Raw genomic sequence first — 15139 nt, forward strand, 5'->3', positions numbered from 1 at the left:
TTCCGTTTTCAATTACGGAGTAGAATAGAGTGTGTCCCGACATGTCAGGCCAAAGGATGTTCAATCTGGCGGCCATCATTTGCTGCACACAATTGCAATCTCTGGCGTAATGAATGTCGTACACGCCGCAGTACATCTGGTGTAATGTCGCCGCAGGCTGGCACAATACATTGTTTCATATCCTCTGGGGTAGGCACATCACGGTACACATTCTCCCTTAACGTACCCCACAGAAAGAAGTCCAGAGGTGTAAGATCAGGAGAACGGGCTGGCCAATTTATGCGTCCTCCACGTCCTATGAAACGCCCGTCGAACATCTTGTCAAGGGTCAGCCTAGTGTTAATTGCGGAATGTGCAGGTGCACCGTCATGCTGATACCACATACGTCGACGCGTTTCCAGTGGGACATTTTCGAGCAACGTTGGCAGATAATTCTGTAGAAACGCGATGTATCTTGCAGCTGTTTGGGCCCCTGCAATGAAGTGAGGACCAATGAGGTGGTCGCCAATGATTCCGCACCATACATTTACAGTCCACGGTCGCTGTCCCTCTACCTGTCTGAGCCAGCGAGGATTGTCCACGGACCAGTAATGCATGTTCCGTAGATTCAGTGCCCCGTGGTTTGTGAAACCCGCTTCATAGGTAAACAGGTAAAACTGCAGCGCATTCTCTGTTAATGCCTATTGACAGAATTGCACTCGATGATTAAAGTCATCACCATGTAATTGTTGATGTAGCGACACATGAAACGGGTGAAAGCGGTGACCATTGGATCCCTACGTAATTCGGTGCTCTCCGATACACACGATCGAACAGCGGAGGAGTGGTACTCAAGCGTCAACTTTAGGTTACAATATCTCCGGATGTAATTAACATTTTACAATGCAACAAACGGCACTGATTACGTATTTGTTTATATGTTCAGATGTGCTAACAAAACTAACGTGGTTCCATTTAAAAAACGTAGGTTTGCGTTAAAAAAAACATACTTCCGTGCATTCTTTTATGGTTTGTATTAAACAATTACACTAGCCCCTCTCCTCACGTTCAGTCTGTGGAATCGGTTCGTCAGTATTTGATGTGGTTTACGAAATATAACCAGCGGTAACTTTAGGTGACTCACCCTGTATATCTAGTGAATTGAAAACCCGCCAGGGTAGCCGAGAGCGCTAACGCGCTGCTTTCTGGTCTCGGGTAGGTGCGCCGGCCTCGGATCGAATCCGCCCGGCGGATTAACGACGAGGGCCGATGTGCCGGCCAGCCTGGATGTGGTTTTTAGGCGGTTTTCCGCCTCAGTTACACAGCTCGCAGACATCTGAACACATTTGCACTCTTCCATGGATTACACTCGACGCAGACAGTTGGGGTACACTAATTCCGTCGCGGGGGGTACGGGGTGGTGGCAGGAAGGGCATCCGGCCACCCCTTAACCATTAACATGCCAAATCCGATTAACGATGGCTGACCCTGCGTAACTGCAGGACAAGGCTCAAGCGATAGAATAGCTAATCAATAGAAGGCTCGTAACATATTAGTTGCAGCCGTGCTCTAGGGGCGCAGGCACGGTAGCTCAGCGTGTTCGGTCAGACGGCTGGTTGCCTTCTGTAATAAAAAACTGAGTAAAGGAATCATCGATCGACTTGAACGAATGCCATGTGACGTCCGCTCAGACGAAACGCGAGGAACAATATCGAACAAAATGAAGACTTCAGCTTAAATTTTCTCCGTTTAATGTTTAGCATATTTAGAGTGCCCTGTCCTTTATGTCCTGTTAGGAAGAGGTAAACACGATATAACATCCGAAAAAAAGTTGGACAGTTCGGTAATGAATTAGCGGAAGTGGGCGAGCGCTGCATCTGCTTAGCATGGTCTGACGTGAAGCCTTATAATCTTATCTAATCTAATCGCCTGTGCGGCTGATGGCCGGGACGTGGTGCGGGCCGCGCACATCCATGGAGGTTCGCTGGCAGGTAAGTAGGATCTCTCTCTCTCTCTCTGTCTGTCTTTCTGTGTTCTGTGAGCAGCCTCTGCAGCGCCAGCTGACGGCGCTGTCATAACTACATTTATTCTCGCGCTATCCACTACTGTCTCATGCTGCGCGCTTTAATGCTTCTCCGCTTTACTGGTGGTAATATTTCTCCGCCTTACTGGCGGTCTAAATTCGCGAGAGACGGCGACTGCTGTCGCGCTTTGACAAACTGTCGCACCACCGTTTTTGGGTCCGGTTTTTCCGTAGCGATTTAACCTGACAGAACTTCTCACCTCGCGGTCCTCCTCTCTCCGTAGAACGGAGAGGCGCGAGTTCTCCGTCTGAATTATTAAAAGTCTTTTCTGCTTATCGACGCCAGTTTCTGTATGGATATCTGCTCTCTGCAAGTCAGCTACGGTGTGTAGCGAGGGTACTTCGTGCACATAAACAGCTCTCCACCCTGCTCTCGCTGCTCCTGTTTATATTCCATTAGCTGACAGCAAGACTGTCTGTACCGCCTCATTTCCTAATTTCGCCTCGCCTTCAGTAAGCGAGATGTAAATTCGCTTATTGGCTTCCCCACGACTAGATACTTAACGATTCCGACAGATTCCGTTGACTGGTCGACGATCGTGTAATCAAATGCCACTGAATTTTTTCGCCCGTTTATTTACTTTTAGTACCAACTGTCAGTCTTTGTTCCAAGCGCTGAACATTTTCATTCATTTATTCTAATGCCGGCCGGAGTGGCCGAGCGGTTCTAGGCGCTACAGTCTGGAACCGCGCGATCGCTACTGTCGCAAATTCGAATCCTGCCTCGGGCATGGATGTGTTTGATGTTCTTAGGTTAGGTTTAAATAGTTCTAAGTTCTAGGGGACTGATGACCTCAGAAGTTAAGTCCCATAGTGCCCAGAGCCATTTGAACCATTTACTCTAATGCACGAGTTCATGTACGCTGTCCAGTTCCCCTGTATCGAGTCAAAGTGGCCGATGGTTCAAATGGCTCTGAGCACTATGAGACTTAACTTCTGAGGTCACCAGTCCCCTAGAATTTAGAACTACTTAAACCTAACTAACCTAAGGACATCACAAACATCCATGCCCGAGGCAGGATTCGAACCTGCGACTGTAGCGGTCGCTCGGTTCCAGACTGTAGCGCCTAGAACCGCTCGGCCACTCTGGCCGGCAAAGTGGCCGAATCTCAACTTTTAGACGAAGGATCAGACCTAAACTCTATAATCTTCGGCTGCGCGAAATTCGCTGCTCAATTGACAAAACTGATCGTTGTAGTGTGGTTGGAGTCTGCTTTTTCGTGTTATCTCGACAGTGTGCAACTAACTTTAACTGTGTAGATATGAGCTAGGTAGCACGAGTGACCTAACAGCATTCTCATGTCACCGCTGTAAGGCTTATCTGACTTGGCAAGGTCGTCTCGATATGCGGGATTGAACGATAGCGGAATGCTTTTCTCTATCGTCAAGTGAGGCGTTTTCTAATTTGACCGTGGGCTGTCGGCGTCTGCCCTGACGCACCGAAAGAAAACATTTATGTGGACGTTTCCACTTTCGTCTACTTGTAGAATGCTGTTTTTCTCCGTTCTTGTAATCGTCAGATATATGAGACAGAGAGAGCATAGTTGCAGAATAACTTTTGGAGATCAACTACATTAAATATGGAAACAATTTCTGACTATAAAATTATACTACTAGCTCCAGCGATGACAGTGCAGCCACACTTATATGTACCAAGAGAAAGGAAAAGGAAGAAACAGGACGTGTTAATCAAACGTAACTCAATCTCTTTGACATGGTACTGATGCATCTAGTCAGATAAAATTCAACTCAACACAGAAATATGCAAATATGCTTGAAAATTCATTGCAAGAAGACTAAAATAATGAAAATGATCACATCCAAAAAACTAATTAACAATGATGTCATAGGTGCAGTAGATGCGTTTTTCTGATAAGGACAGCTCAAGGCAGGGAGTGGATGAACAGCAAAAGGTTAAACAGTCGTGACATTTCCATCTAATCTGATTCAGTGGCTGTTCTTTAGTCAGTGAACCTACCCGTCTAATCTTCAGCATTCTTCTACGTCACAACGTTTTAAAGTCGTCCATCTCGTCTTGGCCGTACTCGTTATCATTCACTCTTCACTTCCGTACAAGACTACACCATAAACAAATACTTACATAAAAAGACTCCCTAATATGTAAATTTACGTTAGATGCCAACACATTTTATCTCTGTTAGAAAAGCTTTCCGTCTTATTTACAGTCTGCATTGCATATTTTCTTTACTTCTGTCGTTGCCAGTTACCATGATGGCAAAACGGCAAAACTCATTTATAAGCTTCAGTGTCTCAATTCCTAAACTAATTACCTCAGGATCAGCCTACTTAATTCGATTACGCTCAATCAACCTTGTTTTAAATTAGTTTCTCCTTGTTTTACTTTAGTGTTTGCTCAATGTACAAATTTAATAACACGGGGGATATACTCCAACCGTTCTCATTTACTACCTCCCTTTGTGTCTTTCGACTTTTATGTCTCCAGTTTTGAGTACTGTATAATTTATCGTTCGCTCCCTGTACCCTGCTACCTTCAGAACTGCAAGGAGTGTATTTCACTCAACTTTGTCAGTAACTTTCTCTACATCTTCAAAAGCTATAAAAGTAGATTTGCAAGAAAAATATGACTGTAAAAGTCAGTCATTGTATACGTTGTCGACTGACCGAAATATTGGCTTCCCCAGAGGAATGGTCTATTCAGGGATATAACACTCATTTGAAGCAAAAAACTCCGTATCGACATATGCCCTATTACGAATGGTTTCCGCTATAGAATACCTTTAGTATACATTGTTCTTTATTTTGTGTAATATTCGATACGTTGTCATTGCTTGTAATGTACCACAGTAGTGTAGAGGAAATGGAGACGAATAGTTTGATACTTGTGGATTGCTAAGTCGGCAAACTATCTCAGACTTGCCTACAAAAACTACCAAATCTACAGCGCATGCGTGTCGCGCAAGATTTTCAACAATGTCTCGTTCCCTTGGTGCAAACTAGAGAAAAAATGAGTTGGACCTTTGCTGAAGGAAATTCAATGTAGTTTAATTTTGTACTACGGTGCATTTTCGCTAGAGAAATAGTTTTTGATTTGTTCAAGGAAAGCGTACAAAAGTGACATTCAACGTGTTCTATACCGGGAACCATTCGGAACAGGGCATATGGACTTATGAAGTGTTTTGCTTCAAGTGAGTGTTCCTGTCATATCTCTGAACAGCGCCGTATTCTGCCTGTTTACATACCTCTGTAGTTGAATACGCATGCCTATACCAGTTTCTTTGACGTTTCAGTGTAAATAAGGGCACATGGTGTAGAGTTTGACACTAGTTCGGTACATTTTGTTATTTGTCCATTAAATTTCGGGCATTGCTGCGCGAATAAAATTTCCTCCACTGATATTTCGGCCGCGTATCGTCCGGCCATCCTCTGATCATTCCTCGTGGGACACCATGTGTAATTTCGTCTGAACTATTGAAGTTACTGTTAATGTCTTTAAAAATTGTTAGGCAGTTATTTCACGAGATGCAGTACCTCTAATATTTTTTGAAGAATATATTGCGTCTTTAATTCAGTGAACAATGGTTAAATTTATGTAGCGAGTTTATATAAAAACGTGCGTATTTATGTTTGGTTGTTTTTTGTGTAGCGTTCGGTTTTTAAATTGCTGTGTGAAGCTGAGACAGACAATTACCTTTCGTTGCTACATTCTGTGTTCAGTTGTTTTAGGAGAGGCACCCGTGGTGATAGAAAATTTTTTTAATGCAGTCAGATGCTAAATCTTTGGTCCTAGTTATGATTCTCGTACTGGTAACAAAAATATTCGGGGGATTTTTGTTTTGACACCTTATTATGATGGTTAACCCGAGTAAAATTATGAAACGAACGTCCACTCAGGCGCAACAGTAGCGCTTGGCATTGGAGGCCAGTTTCGAACGACAATGAATTAAATTAAAGCTTCATTTTTAAGAAAGGGAGCTGCCGCCATTGTCCCACTGCCCCTCATCCATTGCTTCCCTTTCATGACCCTACTCATATACATACAGCATCGGTTCTGTAAAACTTGAGGCTAAAATTTTGCTCCCTACTACCTTTAGATTTTCAAAAAAAGTATTTAGCCAACACTGCTAAAAGCTTTCTCTAAATCTGCAAATGCTATGAACGTAGGTTTTCCTTTCTTCAGTCTATCTACTAGGATAAATCCTAGGGCCAATATTGGCTTCTACTGTTGTTTCCTTCCACTCTTCTGTAAATGATTTCTGACAGTATTTTGCCATCATTACGTTTTTAACTGATAGCTCGGTAATACTCCTGTCAGCACCTGCCATCTTTGGAATTGGAATTATTACATTCCTATCGAAGTCGTATTAAAGTTTCCACCAGCACGCGGTGTATAAAGTAAACCCGGAACTAATTAAATATCTGCAGCTACGGTTTGTTTAACGTTTACTCGCCTTTTCGCTTTGTGTTAAATTGATAATAGTGACGAAACAGTGGCCGTTATCTGATTTGCGGCCGTCATGTTGGCAGGCTCCCGCGCATGCGCAGCAGCCGGCTGCGGCGTCGCCGCTGCGGCGGCGCTTCAGCTCCGCGGCGGACCTGTCGGCGCCCTCCGCCTCCGCCGCCCCCGCCGCCTCCGTTGCCCTTGCCAGCCCGGCGGCCGGCCTCTACTCGCGCGTGGGCGGCAGCCAGCTGGACGTGCGCACGTCGCCGCTGGACCGCTCGCAGAGCTTCCTCGACCTGTCCGCCACCCCCGCAGCCAGCGCCGCCCCTGCCGCCGCCCCCGCCCCCGCAAGGGAGCGCTCTGCCGACGCGCAGCAGGCCACGGCCTCGCTTCCGCGGAGGACATCCTTCAGCGGCACAGGCAAGTAACAATGACCAAGAGTGGTCCGACAAAACAGCCTTGCGCTCTGGTTTCCAAGAGCTGAAGATATTAATAAGAAACGCTTTCCGAAAAATTACATTTATTTGGTTATACACTGGCTCTCAGCTTCTTAGGTCATTATCTGTTGACAGCTGAAAGTCACGAACACAGATAAAATGACGTCTGATTTGCACAGATAATGATTACGTGTAGAGTATTTACAAAAGAAAGTATTAATTTTTATATCACACAGAAATAGTTACATTTAACTAAAAATGGACGTCAACGTGAGAGAAGCTAGAGATTAAGAAAGCAGAGCCAACCTTTGACGATCGTCTTTCAATGGAAAACCACTCTTGTTATGTAGATAGTGAAGTTTTACATTCTTTTAAGAAAAGCAGTCAATTTCCTTTTTCCCCTCTGTTAAATAAAGTTTCTGTTTGGGTTACAGTTGTAAATTTAACTTTATTTTTCATCTGTTCTTAAATGCAACGGTTTTTTTTCATCAGTCTTCTGACTGGTTTGATACGGCCCATCAAGCTTTCCTCTCCTGTGCCAACATCATCGCAGAATAGCACTTGCATCCTAAGTTTATGAATTTATTTGTAAAAGTATAGACACTGGAAATTAAAATGTCCTGTGATGCCTCTCCTGCTCCGAGTCGGCCCGTTTGACGACCTACCCCCCTTTAACACATCTCCTATCCTGCTTTTTGTTGCTGTTTTTGATATGTTTCTTATCAGTCCACCTAATTTTGTACATCCTTCATGAAACGTGTAATGATGTCCACAGAAAAAAGTTTCATGTAACAACTTCTGCATGATACAAAAATGTAATACTTTCTTTTGTAAACCCTCTGCATGTCATCATATCTCCTGTATAAATAATATCTGTGTGAGTCGCGCGTCATTTTATCTATGTTTGTGACATTCGGTTATCTTCTGACTGTGGCCTAGGAAGCTGATAGCCGTTTTGTGACCAAATAAATCATTAGAAAATGTTTCTCATTTAATATTGTTATCATGTTATGAGAACCACCGACAAGAATTCAGTTAATGTTATAAAATTTTCCACATTCAGTAATTTTCAGAATGACATCTTGTTCTTAAAATGTCCAGTATTAACTCGTAATAACACAATGCGAACGCTGTGTTGTTTATTCTGTGCAGACGTTCTAATATTCCGGCACAAAAGTGGATATAGAATGCTAAGAAAACGCCTGCTAGCGTTGCGGGCACGTGACGCGGTAACGAAAGCACGCAAGTGGAGCGGACACGACGGGGAAGTTATGAGCTGTAAATAGGAAATCCACTGAGATAAGCGACTGTGACAAAAGCCAAATTATTATTACGCAGGGTCTGTGAATGAGTAACTCGGAAACGGCGAAGCTGGTGGAATGTTCACGTGCTACTGTCGTGAGTATCTATGGAAAGAGGTAAAAGGACAGTGAAACTACCACTAGGCGCTAAATGCACGGACGTCGACAACGCTTCACAGAACGTGGCGTATGGAGGCGTGTGTGCTTGGTACAGCAGGATAGATGGTGATCTGTGACATCTCTGCCGAAAGAGCACAATGCTGGTGCACACACAAGTGTTTCGGAGCACACCGTTCACCGTACGTTGTTGAACATAGAGCTCCCCAGCAGATCAGCCCCGCGTGTTCACATATTGACCCAACGGCATCGTCAATGACGTTTACATTGGGGACGGAACCATCGGGATTCGACCGTTGATCAATGGAAACGTGTGGGCTCTTTGGGTTAATCACATTTTTAGCACACTAGGTCGATGGTCGTGTCCACAAAAACAGTCATCGAGGTGAACGGCGGCTCGAAACGTGCAGGGTGTCCATTTAGAAAGGAACGCAAAAAAATCCATTAAATTTCGGGCAAGCAGCCGCCCAAATTTTTTTTTTTTTTTTTTTTTTTTTTTGAAAATGCACAACGAACGCAAGAAAGTTTGTGACAGTAAGAGTAGTGGCAGGATATTTGTGTCCCAACTTGGTGGTACTACGGTTTGCTTTTATTCTGCACGATCACCACCTGTCAACTGCGAATTTTTCTATCACGGGTTTTACTGTGGTTGGGGGAAAAAGCCATCGTCTACCGCGAGAATTACGACAGTGCTACTGACCAAGAAGACAACGATGAAGCCAACGAGTTTTCAAGTGATGGCGGTAGTCTTTGATGCTATCTAATAATCTACGTCTGGTGTGTGGTGGAGGGTACTTTGTGTACCGCTGTCATTTACCCCCTTTCCTGCACCGCTGGCGAGTGGTTCGCGGGAAGAATGCTTGCTGGTAAGGATCCTTGAACATGGAACTCTCTAATTTTGTTTTCATGGTGTTTTCTCGAAATTTACGTACGAGGAAGCAATATCATTGTTGATTCTTGTAGGAAGGTACGCTCTTGGAAACTGAACAGTAAACCACCCTGTGATGTAGCATGAAGAACGCATCGCGTGAAGCATTTGCCACGGAAGTTGGTGGATCACTTCAGTGGCGTTTTCGTTCTTACTAAATGAACATGTAACGAAACGCCCTGCTCTTCTTTGAATCTTTTCTGTTTGCTATATCGATTCCGTATGGTACGGATCCCATACTGACGAGCAATATTAAAGGGTTTTGTACGCAGCCTCCTTCGTTGACGGACTAAGTTTCCTGAGGATTCTTCGGTTAATTCCTGCTATTAGTTTTAGGTGGTCGTTCCACTTCAAATCGTCCATATGCATACTTCCAGGTATTTTTGGGAAGTAACTGGTTCCAGAGACTGTTGTGCAATCGTGTAATCATACAGTAACGTGTCTTTATATATAAGCAATACGTTACTTTCGTTTATGTTGAGGTCCCCTGCACAAAGCGTCGATGCTTGAAGGCCGTCTCTGTAGACAATAGTTTCATCCTCGAAAGCGCCTCGTGGAACCAGAATGAGATTTTCACTCTGCAGCGGAGTGTGCGCTGATATGAAACTTCCTGGCAGATTAAAACTGTGTGGCGGACCGAGACTCGAACTCGGGACCTTTGCCTTTCGCGAGCAAGTGCTCTGCCTGTCTGAGCTACCCAAGCACGACTTACGCCCGCCATCACAGCCTCACTTCTGCCAGTACCTCGTCTCCTACCTTCCAGACTTTACAGAAGCTCTCCTGCGGACCTTGCAGAGCACTTGCCCGCGAAAGGCAAAGGTCCCGAGTTCGAGTCTCGCTCCGCCACACAGTTTTAATCTGCCAGGAAGTTTCATATCAGCGCACACTCCGCTGCAGAGTGAAAATCTCATTCTGGAAACATCTCCCAGGCTGTGGCTAAGCTGCAGGCTGGAGTGGCCGAGCGGTTCTAGGCGCTACAGTCTGGAACCGCGCGACCGCTACGGTCGCAGGTTCGAATCCTGCCTCGGGCATGGATGTGTGTGATGTCCTTAGGTTAGTTAGGTTTAAGTTGTTCTAGGGGACTGATGACCTCAGATGTTAAGTTCCATCCATAGTGCTCAGATCCTTTTTTTTTTTTTTTTTTTTTTTTTTTTTGGGCGCCGGTAACTAATGATGTATGAAACGTTTCACTCTCCATTCTTGAATAGTTTCACTAGGCAATTGGCTACTCTCTCTGCTCTTTGATCTAAGGAGGATGGCTATGACGGTACCTCTACTCCTTGTCCTTTGATTTATGTTGCTGTTGATAGCTGTAATACCTGCTGCTGCAGTAGCGATAATAATAAGTGCTGGATTCGGTTCCACACAAGGTGTGGTTGCAAGTAACGCCCTCGCCGCCCACGCGCCGCGCATCGTTTTAGAAGTGACGGAACTCCACACGCCACGCATTCGCACGACTTTCACCGTTTACACGCACGCTCTTGCGTCAACCACGCCTGAGCGCCGAGTCGCTCGCGTATAAGAACACGTCCCTAAACTTCCATCAACGTAGCGGTGCGCTTCTGCTCCACTACATAATACGAAATACAATCAACACAGTCTCGCTGTCAGAACCTGACTTTGACCTCCCCTGTCTGTATTCTCTACAAACAGGTCATCGGAAGTACTGATTTTTTTAAACGTTATGACGCCCCCCAGAAGCTCACCATTTATTTCGTAATCAGATATTATTAGTTTCTTCCTTTTCGTATCGGGAATTATCCTGCTTTCATCCATCTCCAGAGCGGGTTGTCACCCAAAGCACCAAATGGAAATGAAAAGAATAAATCATGTGGTACTGTTAGCTGGAAGATCCGAGGCGTTGAGAGTTGTTCCTTAAGCGTATCGGTTGAGTGTAGGTGATTAATGGATGTGTACATGGTGTGGTGTCATATTTTGAATTTATGTCGATGAAAGAAGGGAGAGCGCACAAGTAGTAGTGAACAGGCAAAATTTGCTAAACACATTTGACACTCTTCTACATTGACAACTGAGTACCAGAATACAAGCATACGGAATATAACCACTGTTATATGAATGACTCCAAGAATATTTGACTAGTCTAACCTAGTACGTCGATATACAGGGTGATTCAAAAAGAATACCACAACTTTAAAAATGTGTATTTAATGAAAGAAACATAATATAACCTTCTGTTATACATCATTACAAAGAGTATTTAAAAAGGTTTTTTTTCACTCGAAAACAAGTTCAGAGATGTTCAATATGGCCCCCTCCAGACACTCGAGCAATATCAACCCGATACTCCAACTCGTTCCACACTCTCTGTAGCATATCAGGCGTAACAGTTTGGATAGCTGCTGTTATTTCTCGTTTCAAATCATCAATGGTGGCTGGGAGAGGTGGCCGAAACACCATATCCTTAACATACCCCCATATGAAAAAATCGCGGGGGGTAAGATCAGGGCTTCTTGGAGGCCAGTGATGAAGTGCTCTGTCACGGGCTGCCTGCCGGCCGATCCATCGCCTCGGGTAGTTGACGTTCAGGTAGTTACGGACAGATAAGTGCCAATGTGGTGGCGCTCCATCCTGCTGAAATATGAATTGTTGTGCTTCTTGTTCGAGCTGAGGGAACAGCCAACTCTCTAACATCTCCAGATACTGTAGTCCAGTTACAGTAGCACCTTCGAAGGAAAAGGGACCAAAAACTTTATTGGCTGAAATGGCACAGAAAACGTTCACCTTAGGCGAGTCACGTTCATACTGAGTTGTTTCCCGCGGATTCTCAGTGCCCCATATACAGACATTGTGACGGTTGACTTTCCCGTTAGTGTGGAAAGTTGCTTCATCACTAAACACAATCTTTGAAACGAAAGATTCATCTGTTTCCATTTGAGCAAGGATAAAATCACAGAAATCGATTCTTTTAATCTTATCAGCTGCAGACAGTGCTTGAACCAATTTCAGACGATAAGGTTTCATAACTAACCTTTTTCGTAGGACTCTCCATACAGTTGATTGTGGAATTTGCAGCTCTCTGCTAGCTCTGCGAGTCGATTTTCCTGGGCTGCGAACAAATGCTTGCTGGATGCGTGCTACATTTTCATCACTCGTTCTCGGCCGTCCAGAACTTTTCCCTTTGCACAAACACCCATTCTCTGTAAACTGGTTATACCAACGTTTAATACACCACCTATCAGGAGGTTTAACACCATACTTCGTTCGAAATGCACGCTGAACAACTGTCGTCGATTCACTTCTGCCGTACTCAATAACACAAAAAGCTTTCTGTTGAGCGGTCGCCATCTTAGCATCAACTGACGCTGACGCCTAGTCAACAGCGCCTCAAGCGAACAAATGTACAACTAAATGAAACTTTATAGCTCCCTTAATTCGCCGACAGATAGTGCTTAGCTCTGCCTTTTGTCGTTGCAGAGTTTTAAATTCCTAAAGTTGTGGTATTCTTTTTGAATCACCCTGTATATCTTAAATTTCTGGAGAAAATATCGATATATCGACATTTTTACAACAGCCTCATCCCGTACTCAGGGAATGAGCGTAGTAGAGCGTCACTGCTCTTGGTAAGGTCCTAGTGGAGCTGGTTTTCCATTCCCTTCCACACCTGTCAACAGGCGTCTAGTGTGTATCTGATGGATGGCTGTGATGAGCCCATGTACAGTGTTGTGTTGTGTTGGGTTTGTGTTGTGTATGAAGGGAAACGCGGGCCACCATCAGCAGTCTGACGTGGCCTCATTTCCTGAGACACTGCAGAGAGGTTAGGAACTTAATCCAGGACATCGGTGCAAAGGTTGGTGATCAGGAACTCTACGCCGCCACATCCCTTCCAGCAGGGTTCGAACCGTCGTACCTCCGATTCGAGCGCCATTGCCCAAGTGTACGTTAGGCGGGTATTACACTATCATATTTCTTTGACAAGGAAATATGATCAGATATTAGCTAAATTTTTTTGACAAAGATGTATCGCATAGCGTCAAAAAAGGGGTATTACACTGTCGTCATATTTTTCGTCAAAGTTCGAGATGGCGGAAAACATCTTGTTAAGATGCGCTGCAATTGATTGTGCCACATCAGCATCGTGTGTTCATTTCGAACAGAAGCGGCGGAAAAAAAAGGAAACATACATGGGTGAAGTCGTGGATTTTAGGTGGAGACAGTAAAAGCATTCAGAAATTTGTTACCAGAGCTACAAGTGGAGAACGTCGGACGCCAAGTCTAGTATAAATTACTTACGAATAGATGAGACCGCATTTCAGTACCTGCTCCTCAAAGTGGCTTCTCGTATTATAAACAGAATACTCACTAGAGAAATGCTATCTGTTCCAGAAGACAGGCTCACCATAACACTACGGTTACTTGATACAGGAAAGAGCGACTCTAGTTTACAATACAGCACTCGATTACCACAGTGCACATTAACCAAAATAATTCAAGGAACGTGTGAAGCGATGCTTAAAACACGGATGGGGAAATATCTAACGTTAAATATATGTTTAGCGTTAAATATATGTTTAGTACACTATATGGTCAATAAGAAGTATGTCCTATTTTTTTTAATTATTTAATTATTAGAATTGGTGAACCAACAACAACAAAATTAATAAGAAGTGTGAAACAGATGATACAGTTTTTAACTAGTGGCAGCCAGAGTTCAAAAATAGACAAACTAGAATGGAAGGGTAAGAAAAAAAATTGTTCTAGAATGCGACCAGCCTCCGCTACTTTGGCTTGCTGAGAAGTTGCCTGGATGTTTCCAGATGTAGAGGTGGATGGCTGTAGCTGTGTTTGTGGAAATAAAGTCGCTTGCAGCATATTGCACCTGCCCATCAGCACACGATTAATGCGCCCCTTGCTCACCTCCTATACCAGTCGAAGCAAGGATATTTCGAAGCAACACAGCAACTAAACTTCGAAGCCATGTTTACAAACAGAATACAGAGACGTCCAATAGCTGTAGCGATGCCAGCGCTCCAAACGGATACATTTCACATTGGAGTGAACAGAAGACTAACCTCTTTTATAATCAAATTTACGGCGAGGCTCTAGATTTGATCATATTTCTTTGACGAAAGGCCAGATTTGACAAAGTTCCCTGTTACACTATTTAATTTCATTGACAAAAATATTTGACATACCAGCTTTGACAAAGCAATGTGATAGTTTAATAGCGACCTTGGCTTCGGAGGCTGGTCATTTGAGTGTAATGATCAAAAATCCCACTCTAAGAAGACTCTTGGCAGAGCGATAGACGAGATTCGATTGAAATCGAATGTCGGTAAAAGTGCAGACTTCTAACAAGTCGCTACCGACATTTCACAGCATTGTGTTTAACGGGACTAATGTGAAAATAAATAATTCCAAAACGTCAGCAGCTGTCAGAAATCCGTAATATCGGTCGACGTCATCAGCTATCGATTCAACAGTCCCCTTAGCCGGCTCTACGGGTATCTTCTTCGCCTACACTGTATTCCACAGAATGTGATTACCACAACAGCCGATCTATGCCTCGTAGTCAGCTTGAGAACAGCACGTCGGCACGCCACAAAGGAGCGGCTTTTTCACGCCTTCCTTTGTTGCGTCTTACAGCAGCGAACTCAAAAATCAGAGAGAAAGATTCACAAAGGAAGGAAAGCTGCGCTACACAATTGACTTCCGTGTTTTACCCTTTCTCACGACGGAGAGGAATATTCGTCACGCCATAAATTGAAACTCTTACAAACCTTGCCTTTCTTACGCTCGTACATAGACAAATGTTGAACGAATGCGTGATGTCAGGATTCCCTTGGAGCACTTCGGGCATTGCTGTGCGGTGCACCTATTCAGATGTTACAGTGTCCAAGATAAAATCTGTTCTAA

At 44.2% G+C, this 15139-nt stretch overlaps 1 protein-coding gene across 1 annotated transcript in view; it reads left to right on the plus strand.

Annotated features, from left to right (window-relative positions):
• The window catches only part of LOC124616579 (pro-interleukin-16-like), a 62261-nt gene that overhangs the window by 12345 nt on the left and 34777 nt on the right, over window positions 1-15139 (plus strand). Inside the window, exon 2 of the mRNA XM_047144900.1 lies at window positions 6569-6902. Within this exon, the coding sequence (XP_047000856.1) occupies window positions 6569-6902 (334 nt within the window). The remainder of the gene's footprint in view (window positions 1-6568; window positions 6903-15139) is intronic.

Source organism: Schistocerca americana, chromosome 5 (assembly GCF_021461395.2).
Source record: "Schistocerca americana isolate TAMUIC-IGC-003095 chromosome 5, iqSchAmer2.1, whole genome shotgun sequence".
Classification (NCBI taxonomy): domain Eukaryota; kingdom Metazoa; phylum Arthropoda; class Insecta; order Orthoptera; family Acrididae; genus Schistocerca; species Schistocerca americana.